This window comes from Capsicum annuum, chromosome 3, assembly GCF_002878395.1.
Source record: "Capsicum annuum cultivar UCD-10X-F1 chromosome 3, UCD10Xv1.1, whole genome shotgun sequence".
Classification (NCBI taxonomy): domain Eukaryota; kingdom Viridiplantae; phylum Streptophyta; class Magnoliopsida; order Solanales; family Solanaceae; genus Capsicum; species Capsicum annuum.
The window spans coordinates 266,848,219-266,860,187 of NC_061113.1; the positions used below are offsets into that span (position 1 = coordinate 266,848,219).

Below are 11,969 nucleotides of genomic sequence, written 5' to 3' on the forward strand. Positions count from 1 at the left end.
TGTATTAACTTATATTTATTAATAATAGTGAAAAGTATTTTATTAATTTTAAAAATTTATCCTGATATATATAAAACTAGGGATGAAAGAAAGATAATCTAACCGATAGCTTATCGGTGAATCTCCATTCGTTCTCTTTTCATGGTTATTTAAAAAGTTGAAATAAAACAAATCTACCGGAAATTACATTTTTCAGCTATTGTGACAATTTTTACCAACATGATAGTGTTGTGAGTTGTGAATTGTGAGATTTAAGTGACAAATAAAGTTGTGCAACTATGGTGGAAAAAATTCATAAGTATATCTTTTAATTTTTTCAATTAATCGTCAAAGGAGGTGATACGGTGAATGAGATTGGTCTTCTTATTATAACCAAAGATGTCAGTTTCAAGCACTGAATATGAAAAAATTCTTGATAAGGACGCTTTCTTGAATGGACCTACGCAGCGTGAATCTGAATTAGTCAAACTACAAATACGAGTACCTAACACTAAATGAAAAAACAAACATGAAAAACTTACATAATTAAGGAACATAGTGAGTATTTCTTCGTTCCAACCTATTCGTATTATAAGTATGACAAGTTTAATTAGCGCAATCCTTGGTACATGATGTAATTATCACGTAATATACAATGAAATAAAAAAAAATCTTTTGCTTAGAATTTTTTATTTTTTTTTAAAAGAAAGATGCATAGCCCTAATAATGTTATTTGTCGTACGAAAGGGGAGGGATCTACTATTGAATGTGGGATATCATATGCTTATGCATATGTCATTCCACTAACATTTTCCCACTACCAAAAGAGAAATTGATTAATAAAAGATGAGGAATTAATCCAAAAAGTAATGAGACTATTGGTGTTGTACTATTATTGTTCATATTGTCCATTGTCAAACAAACATATATATATATATATATATTATGGGATCGATAACTACCTAATATTTTTTGTCTCTATTCTAATTTAAATTTAAAACTTTATGATTCTCAATTTTTTTCATTAATTATTAAACCACACCTCTGAGTGCTACTGCTAGCAAGAAGTAGTCTGCCTTCAACTAGGATTTTCTAGCACGAATGCGAATTTTTCATTCTCCTAGAAAAAAAAAAATTAAAATAGAAAAACAAAGAGCTAAAAGGAGAAATGGAAATAAATATGCAAGTTCATATGAATGTGGCTAAACACAAGTCAAAACAATCATAAATTCATGATCATGCTAGAATATCAAAAGAAAGAATATAGTACCATTATGTTGTCTACTTGTGCTTTTTATTATTTAAAAGTTTTAATTAGAATATACACTTAAAATTAAAAGAAAAAAAAAAAAATTCAAACCAAGAGAGTGACAGCTTGGAATGGCAAGTGGCTACTGTCGTTACCAATATTTTTTGTTTTCATAAAGCAAAGTTTTAAATATACTTTCTGTATTATTTACGTGTCTTCCTCTAACATCCTCAAAAACTTTTCTTTGCTAATGGATGGGCGGCTCACTTCTATAATTAATCAATATATTAAGCTAGCGTTTGATAATAACTTTTAAAATATTTTTAATAAGTTATTTTTGAATAAGATTTTACCATATATTTAATCATAATATTCGAAAAATATATTTTACTTTTAAAAGTAACTAAATACTAAATTTTTTTTAGTATTTAAAAATTTAAATTATTTATAAAAAATATTTGTCATCGAATAATAAATTATATGACCAAAAATTAAGTTTTTTTCTCAAAAATTACTTGAAAAATCTATCACCAGTTGTAGGGACCGAGTTTCGTTACTAATTTATCACTACTTTAAAATATATTTAGTGTAAATTATGAGTGGTTTGTCTTGTTTAATTTGATCAATAAAACATATTGTTGACCCTCAAAACTACGATATTATGTTAATTCAAAATACTAGCACGTTGATTTAGGATCAATGGCAAGATATATACGTATTTATTTTTACAAGAACATCTCAATTTTACAAAACTAATTAATAAAATGCAAAAATTTAGTGGTTTTTTGGGTAGATTGTTACCTTATGATCAGTGTGTATACATTAACAAAGTTAGGATACAGTCCAACCTTGAATATATGTCTCGTATAGTATATATGTTAGGGTATTCGTCTTGATTTTTTTATCAAATTTAAGTTATTTTTTTTTTTTAAGAAAAATAGAAGTAATATCATAATTACTTTTACTCTTTTAAAAAGAAAAATATAAAACAATTTCATATTTGGCTAAACTCTTTTCTGGGGGAAGATTTTATATCTTTATAAATTGAGGATCCTTCTTTTTATTCCGTAACACAATAGTATTCAAAATGTAGTCCTCAAAAGAGTCTTGGTTAGGAGAGTTTTTTCTCTAAAATAGTTTTTATATGTTTTGAATTAATATATTTTTAATATGTAAATCGGCCAATTGATTAAACCATATCCAATAATATTTATGCCTTGGTTTACAACTTATAGCTTCTGCATGACGCCTTAATTGGTCCACAACTAATAGCTTTCGCATGACATTTCGATGATTTCAAACCCAACAATATAGTAGTCAAAGGAACACAGAGGAAGGGTAATATTCGTGTATTAATGTAACAAACCAAGTTCTGTTATTTGTTTGTCCAATCTTTAATGGCAAAAAACAAAAATGATCATTTGATCGAAACTAATTCCATCAAAATAGACATTGGTTTGCAATTTCTAAAAGTAGCCATTTCCTTTTTCGTCGGCCGTTATTGTCTTTTTTTTTTTTTTTTTTTGGCTTTTTTCTTATTTTATTATTTAATTTCTAATGTCAATTATTTTAGCACATAACACTATAATTATCTTAACATACATATTTTTTTTTATTTCTTTCTTTAACAACATAAAGACACACATCTTATAACTTATAAATAATTTATACAATAATGCTACAAATTCTGTACATAAAAATATATTCCACAACAATAATATAGTTCTACACACATTTTATACAATCATTAACGGCAATAATTATTTAGATACATGTTTTATACGACAATTATACAGTTTCTTTACACATCTTATACACATATATATATTTTATACAGAAATGATACAATTTCTATACACATCGTATATGTTTTTTGTACAACTATTATATAGTTTCTATGTACATTCTATATATGGTATATATCATATTAATAAAACTCCTATACAATATTGATACAATCCTTATACCATGTTGATACAGTCCATATACCGTATTAATACACTTTTTATACCATGTTGATACAACCCATATACTATATTAATACAGTCTGGAGTGGCCATTTTTGAAATTTAGTGTAGGCCGACTGACAACTTCATGTCCAATAGCTCAAGCATGGGCCTTTGTTTTTAGATGAATGAAGCGAAACCCCCCAAAAAATAGCAATCTTTTAAAAAGTGGGCTGAAATGACCCAAGAAGGAAGGGGAGGGCTATTAAATGGAAATAATTTGGCCGACTGACCATTATTTGACAAAATATCAAATACTGATCATTTATTTTAAAAGTGATCAGTGGGTGTCCTTTTCCCGATCTTTAATAGTGATATAGTAAGTCAAAGGAACACCTGCAATCAACAAAAGCCCATTACAGAAAAGTTCTGAGTTTTGCCACCAGGCCTAAGACAAGGCCCAATTTATTTCAGAAAAATCACTTACAAAATTAACTAGGCCCAAGCCCAATAAATATATATATATAGTTAAAAGCTCCAAATATTAACAAAAATAATATACATTTGTTTAGCTGAAACTGGGTAGATTAACTGTAGACCGACCAAAACCAATACTACATCTCCCAGCCTAAAATTCTCAGTTTGTAATTAGCAAATGGCCTCAAAAAATGATGATAAATGGAGCAAAACAGCTCTTGTTATCATAGACATGCAGGTATCTTTTTAACTTTCTTGATTCAGCATAGTAGTAATTAGCAACATATCATTTCTTGAAATTATTTGACAATAATCTCTATGTTTGAAACTTTAATTTTTCAGAAAGATTTTATAGTACCAGGTGGTCCCATGTTAGTTAAAGGAGGTGAAGCTATTGTCCCAAATGTTATCAAGACTGTTGAGGTTGCAAGAAACCGTGGCATCCCCATTATTTGGGTAATCTTATCTTGCTATGAACTTTGTTAAAGCCCTTTGTCTTTTGCCTTTTTTAAATGTAAAGTTTGAATCTTTTAGTTTATATACACTGACTGACAGTATAAAGAAGCTTTATTCTCTATTAATGGATTTTAGCTTAAGTTGAGGATAAATGAATCATATAGCCGACTTCAACTTGTTTGGGACCGAGATGTAGGATGTGTTCGGTAGGACGGAAAATGTTTTCTTGGTAAATATTTCTTTTAGGGAAATAAGTGGATTCTCATTTATTTTTTTGTGTTGGACAAGTAAGCAAAAAATATCTTAGTAAAAACATATGTAAATAATCTAGACAAATACTATCGAGGGTGGGGGTGAGCAAAGGGAGGATGGGATTGGGGCTATGCAGTGGGGGTGAAGATGAGGTGTGTTGGAGGGTGGGGAGGACACAATCAATATAGAATGCCATCTGTGGGACTTGCTTTTCCTGCTTTTATTAGGGAAGTCATTTTTCTCAATTTTAAGAAATTTATTTTCCTAGAGAAAATATTTGACCAACTGAACGTGAGAAAATTGAAATCCTTCTTACCGAACACACCTGTAGTTGTCACGGCAATGGATTGTAACCTGATATATAAACTAAGCTGCCTTAGGTTACCAATCCTACTTTTTATGGATGGTTATGTGTAGTTTATGTTTTAGTGACCTGATTGTTAGTTTATAACTGTTGTGTATACAAGTTAAACTCATTTGTGTATACCAGCGGGGAAATTTATTGTAGGTTGTCCGCGAGCATGACCCATTAGGAAGAGATGTTGAATTGTTTCGTAGGCATTTGTATGGTGATGGCCAACCAAAACCGACATCAAAGGGTGGTGTGGGGGCAGAGCTGGTTGATGGGCTTGTTATTCAGGATGGTGATTACAAATTGGTGAAAACCCGCTTCAGTGCATTCTTTAACACAAACCTTCATTCGTATCTTCAGGGCATTGGCGTTACCAACTTGGTCATTATAGGTAACTGAATACTTATAAACATGTTTTTCTCCACCTGTAGACTTGGGATTGGATTAACTGATGTGTTTGTATTTGTCAAATGTCTGATATTTTGTCATTTAGGTGTTCAAACTCCAAATTGCATACGACAGACTGTCTTTGATGCTGTAGCATTGGACTATCAACGTGTGACGGTCATTATAGATGCCACAGCTGCTGCTACCCCTGATATACATATTGGTATGTATTCCCAAGCTCCTTATCAAGCGTTACAGATTCCTCAAAGCACTCGCTTTTGTGCTTGTTTACGTATTGAATTTTTAGTTTTAATAGCTTTTGACTATTTATCGTCCTTTATTCTATGTACTGCCCGAGTTGATTAGTATTAACTGTCAAATAACTTCATATAATATCTTATTATAAGTAGTTACGAATTACAATTAATGATCACTTAATCGAATCATAAGTTTGGAGTACAGAGGTCGACATTTCTCCTTGTCCTCGATACATGCTTTAGTGTTTAACCTTGTCTTGTCTTGTGAAGTATTTACACTTAGATTCATCGATGAATTTGCCACATACTTGAAAGTTCAGGCACACGGGCGTCCTTAATTTTCTTCCTTGGAAAGCCTGTTCTAAGGAAATTTGGATCCATACTTCTCTAAGCCATAATCTTAATTTTGGATCATACTTACCAAGCCATAACCTTAAGTATTAGGAAATACAGTAAAAATCTGGAAGTACATCAAACATTTACTTTCAACCTTATTCATGTTTCGCACTATAAAATTCAGCAAACACGAGCTGTTTTTCACTAATCGTCACTCCAGTTTGCCCTTTGTAACCTCCAGTTGCACAAGTCATAGAGAAGTCAAATATGATACCGGGCCTTCGAACTATCTAGATCTTGGAACAAATTACTAAGCGTACGAAATAGGAGACTGCCGATGGTTATCATTTACCTTAAAAGATATATATGTATGTAATAATACCAGTTTTAGTATGTCATTGGTGATTGGATGTATTGTTCTATTTGTAAACCAGATCCAACTCTATTTACTAATTAGAGGAATTTGCGACCAAAATAAGTAGAAAGTGACACAAAGAAGCCACCTTTTTAATGTTGAACCAAAATAGGCTTTGCGAAATTTTTTATTTCGATTTGTGTAATTTATTAAACGGAGCCGTAACTGTGATGAACAGTTTTTAAAAGTAGAAATCGGGTTTTGTTTTCAATTTGGACATCAAACTTCCGACTTACAAATCAGAAGTTAAAGTTCCGCTTTATAAAAAATACTAAAATTGTGGTGGAGCGCTAAAATCATTTTTTTTTTTTTTCCGTTTTGTCCCTTAATTATTATCTGTTGAAGCATGCCAGGATAATATATGAACATGTTTATAATGCTTTCCTTTTTCTCAAAACTTACTTACTAATCTTGACTATGTGTGAACCACGAAAGGATCTATATCCATTTTATAAAGAATTTTAAACCCCTATATTATCAATATTCAGTTAAATACATATTGGTGTAGTCTAATGGTAAGACGATAAAACTAATGAGAAAAGGTGCCTACTTCACCACATTCATACTTGCTCGTTAAGATTTCACTGTCAAGATGAGGCTTGTTTTTGTATGCATAAATCCCTTATTCTCATCATATTGCACTTCACCATTCTATCGTTGTGCCCTTAACATGGTACACAAGATTGCCTTTACTTGAATTAACCACCTCACTGCATTTTATTGATCCATACTTTGGTTCAGTTTTTCTTGAATAACTTAATAGCTCCAAAGTGGAGCAATCGCTAGGAATTTATCAAATGCTAAAATTCTTGATTTTGGATCATGTGTTCACAATTCTTTGTAGTTACGCATTTGTTTTTTTGCAAATATTAATAATGTATTTAGTTGGACGGTAATGATAACATTAGGTACTGCATATATAGCAAAAAAAATTAAGGGAAAAAGAGGAATTCTAAAGATAAATAATTACGTAACCTGATGATTACTTTGTGAAAACTAAAAAAAAAAAAAAAAAAAAAAAAAAAAAGAGATGAATTGTCTAAAATTGAGTGGAAAAAAAAATCAAGAATTGCTTGTCGTGTTCGTAATGTTATGTGTATTCCGAGAAGCCTATAAATCGGAATTAAATGTTACATTTTGTAACTCGGTTATAAAAGTTCAGGTATATAACATGCAAATAGATTTAAGATACAAAATGGAAGAAAAAACTCCGATTTGAGGGCTTCTGCAGATTTTTATTAATTTTCATAAAACGAAAGTACGAGTTCCGATTTGTAAGGCGGAACATTTAGTTCCGATTTATAACACGTAATTAATAATTTCGATTTACTCTTTTTATAAACTATTCATCACGTTTACGGCTCCATTTATTAAATTCCACAAATCGGAAGAAAAAACTCCGAGTAGCCTATTTTGGTTACAACCTAAAAAGGTGGCTTATGGCTTATTTTGGTCGCGAGTCCTAAATAATAAGAGTCAGTTTTTCATATGTGGGTGGTGAGGTACAACTTGAGACTTTCTTTTCACATTTTCTTCTTCGGGAGCTACATTGGAGGTGAACAACAGAAAGATCGATTTCAAGACTTGAACTAAGTTTCGCTGATTCTATTGGTTTTGAAGTTGCTTAATTTTCCTCTGAGACGACCATCAAATTTATGTAGTTATTTTGAAGGAATTTGTTCCTTGCGATTCTATATTTTTATGTACTTAGTTAATGCATACATCAAACTGTGTCTTACGTGACAATTCCTTTAGTTCTATTTGTACCTGAGAAGCACAATTATCTGTCTCTTCCTAGTTTGAGAGCAGCAATCCAGCCTTATCTGTTTATTTGGCGGATGTGTTCTGCTGTGCTTCTTTTTGGTCGTCTCATTTAAAGCAAAAAATAGATGTTTGGATCATTCATAATCCATCTCGAGCTATTGTTACATGCGATGATTTTTATTTTTTTTGTATTGCAGCGAACATATTTGACATGAAAAATGTCGGGGTGGCGACACCTACGTTAGAAGAATGGTGCCAGTCTTAAGGAGCAATGGAAGTGGTAAGCTGAATCAGGTGCACAGACATCTTTCACACATTTATTTTGTTGTTGTAAAACTTAGATGTAATAGAAATAATATGTAACATGTTCAGACGTGATTCCTATATTCTGCTTGGAAAGTTTATCTTCATCTGTTGGATTCAATCTGTTTTCTTATTTTCCTTTGTACATAGGCTGTATGTTTCTCTATTCTTACCTTCCCCATGTCTCAAAAGTCTTCATTTACAGGGCAAGTTGAAATTTTAATGTACTTTAATTAAAGTTGGTTCATAGGCCATAGCTATTTTAATTTTTTGCAAGAAAAAGAAGATAATTCTGGACCAGATTGACAAAGTGGGCACCTATGTACTTTTGGTAGCAAATTATTGCGAAAAAGTAATCTTTGTCAGAAAAATACTGATAACATAGTACAACTAAAAGGTCCACAGAATAATCCGTTTCAATATGTTTTGGTTCTTTTCTTTTAACTCCTCCATTTTAATTTTGCGCGTGATATGTTTAAGACCACGTGTGTAAAAGACATTTAGGTATACATTTTACACATCTCTAATTTAAGATTTCAAGACTCAAAAGTTTCTGTATATTCTTAAATGTTGTGTCAAATCAAAATCAGATAGATATTGAGAAGAATGGAGTATCTTTTAGATATGGTTCCTTTAGTCCGCTGACCTGCCCCAGTTTCTAATTTTAAAAAAATGAAACTAGATGCAATGAACTATTTCTTTCCAACTAGGCACGCTGAACTTTGCTGCTCTTCTTTTTTCCTTGTTGTAATTAAGATGAGTTGTATTAGAAAAGATTGAGAAGGCAAAACTACAAACAACATTACTGGTAGTGTCCGGGCCAGTTCACACGTAACTCAGCTTATCCACAAGCAATTTGCTACCTCTCATTAGCATCGCTACTTTGTCCATCAAGATTTAGGCAAATACCGTTGTTCTTCTGTTAAACCACACTCTTGAGTGCGCGTCTTATTGTTCCGTATCATCTACGCAAACACACAACAGTTGCCTACGAAAGTAAAATTTGCATAATTATACCAGAGGGGCCTCTCAACAGGGGGCCATTTATTCATTCATCATTTGACTTTATTATAGCAATAGTAGTAGAGTAGTAATTTTCCTTGACTGACACAGATGAAACTTGAATGAGGCCCCCGTGCATGCTTGGCCGGCCCTGCTAATTCTGCCAGTGGTTGCATCGATACAAATGAAATCGAGACAACAAAAAACTTGTTTAATTGATCAGAACTTCCGACTTATAGATAAAAGCTAAAACTTATGCATGATCAACAGTAGCTAGAGGCAACGCTTTTGTTGCGGAATTCTAATGAAGTTAAAGACATTTCGAGACAGTGAATCTGCTCCATTGACCTAAAAGCCGTACGCCATCATCATCATACTCATATTATACTATTGCAGCATTAGCAACGACTGCAAGAAAAACGATAATAAATGCAAATAAAAAGGCTGATGTAGAGCAGCTGTGATTGTGCAAGGTGATGGCCATAAATTGTGACCTTACAGAAAAATATTCTAGCCACATAAATGCCACCAAACACCTTCCATACCTTTTACTTTTAAGTGTGAGTTCGACTTTGTTGTCAATTATTTTCAAAATATTTTTTTTCTAGAAAGACATATCTCTTAAAAGTGAAGAAAAATTAATCTCTATAGAAAAAGATGAGGAAAATAAAAAGTCTTATAAATGGCATTTCACATTAATTGTATTTTCTCTATCATTCAATATACTTCATTTTCACTCAACCTCATAATCCCTATCCCCACTGCCCATGCCCATACCCTACTTACACCTCCCATAGATGTCTATATTCTTCATGCATCTAGGTATTCATAATAATGGTTTGTGGGATTCTGCATTCAATCAGAGTTGTTTTAGTTCGTTTTCGAAGGGAAGACACACAAAAATATTATATATAAATATTTTTAGGATTAAGAATTTTGATTGAAAGCTTATAGTGGAAATATTTTTATGACTAAGCGGTAGCTAATTAAGAATTTTGATTGAAAGCTTATAGTGGAAATAAGTCTTACCTGAGTTTTAGTTAGTTTAATAAAGTAGTAATAAAAGGAAACAGGACAGACTTTTACTCCTAATTAATAATACTCCATCCACAGTTGAGACACACCACGTTCTTGCTTCGTCTCGATATAATTGTCCTTAATTTGATCCGAAATGACTGTCAATAATTATACTTTAGCTAACTCCTAATTAATCCTGTGAGTTAATAGTTGCTTTGACCACAACATGTCACCTAAAAATTTTCTTCCAGAACAGAAACAGTAACTAGAAACACCAGCCAAACAGTAATATGGTCACTATAAATACCTCATAAATCATATTCCCTCCGTTCCATTTTATCCGTCTCAAATTTAATATCTCATTTTACTTATCTTTTTTTATTTATCAAGACAAGACAAAAAAAAATTTCCCATTGTACTCTTAGTGTAATTGATTACTCCTTCTTATTAGTCATTCATTAATATTAGAACTAATAACAAGACACAATTAAAAGGGGCAAAATGGTAAAGTCACATTATCAATCATTATTTTCTTAATAGTTGTGCCATCCCAATTTGGGACAAGTAAAATGAGATGGAGGAAGTATTATAGGGGTCGTTTGGTTCGAAGATAGTTATCCCAAGATAATAAATCTTGGGATTAGTTATTCTGGAATTACCTAGGATAACTTATCCCACCATATATATGGGATAATTTATGCCATCATTATAATGTAAATAATGAGATAAGTTATTCCAATATTAACTAATACCTCTAATCAAATAATATAAAATAAAATAATGCTTCATTTTATCTCGTGATTACTTAACCCATAAACCTCACCTCAAACGATTGAGAGATATAAAACGTACATTAGAAAAGTCTCATGATGACCTACATTATTCAAGTATTCTTTTTACAGTTTTATTTTTTGTTGTCATGAATAATGTGTAAATTAAAGAGTGATAGGGATCATCAAGTGAAACGTCAGTGTCGAAGGCTGCTATGTTTTCTAAATATAATTGGTGAAACGTCACAATAAGTCAGAGAGCCACAATATTTTTGAGTCAAAAAACTTGAGAATTAAGTAGTACATGCTTGTAGTTTGATAGGGATAAGATATATTACTCCCTCTTATTGAATTTTTTTTAAATTTATTTTTATAATTTGATAATTAATTAACTTTTAAAAAGATATTATAAAGTTAATTTTTTCTTTTTTTAGAATAAAAATAAAAAATAATGTTAAATTTATGTTTTCAATACTTTTTTCTTAATTTTTATGTTAAAATTTAATAATTTATTTATTATAAAACGGAGAAAGTATGAATTATGATACAGTATGTTATTTTATTTTTTCTACTGAAAAGATTCATTCACATTTGAGTCAATATCATTAAATATATTTCCTCCGACAACACGGTAAAGCTTTCTACTTTCCCACTGTCCCTTCTCCGTCCTTATCATAATATATAGTCAAAAACCAGTGGTAGATTTTGAATACTCCCTCCGTTTTGAAATAAGTAAATTGTTGGGGTATTTATCGATGTTTCAAAATAAGTAAATTATTGAATTTTTTTTTATCAATTTTTTTTTTGAGGGTAAAAATAAAAAGTTATGTTAAATTTATGTTTTCAATGTTTTTTTCTTAATATGTATGTCAAAATTCAATAATTCATTTATTATGAAACGGAGGAAGTATCATTCTCCAATTATCTTAGTCATGTGATAATTGACCTTGTAATACTTTTTTAAAAGTTAATTGGTTGTCAAATCATGAGGGTAAATTTGAAAAAAA

The 11,969-nt window shown here is 31.0% G+C and overlaps 1 protein-coding gene across 1 annotated transcript; it reads left to right on the top strand.

The window, feature by feature from the left end:
- Nucleotides 1–3,720: 3,720 nt before the first annotated feature.
- LOC107861839 (probable inactive nicotinamidase At3g16190) lies at nt 3,721–8,294 on the top strand. The gene is made up of 5 exons (XM_016707212.2): nt 3,721–3,889; nt 3,994–4,107; nt 4,868–5,102; nt 5,205–5,321; nt 8,068–8,294. Exons 1-5 carry the CDS (start codon nt 3,830–3,832, stop codon nt 8,133–8,135), a joined length of 594 nt encoding a protein of 197 aa, XP_016562698.1. The 5' UTR covers nt 3,721–3,829; the 3' UTR covers nt 8,136–8,294.
- Nucleotides 8,295–11,969: the final 3,675 nt, after the last annotated feature.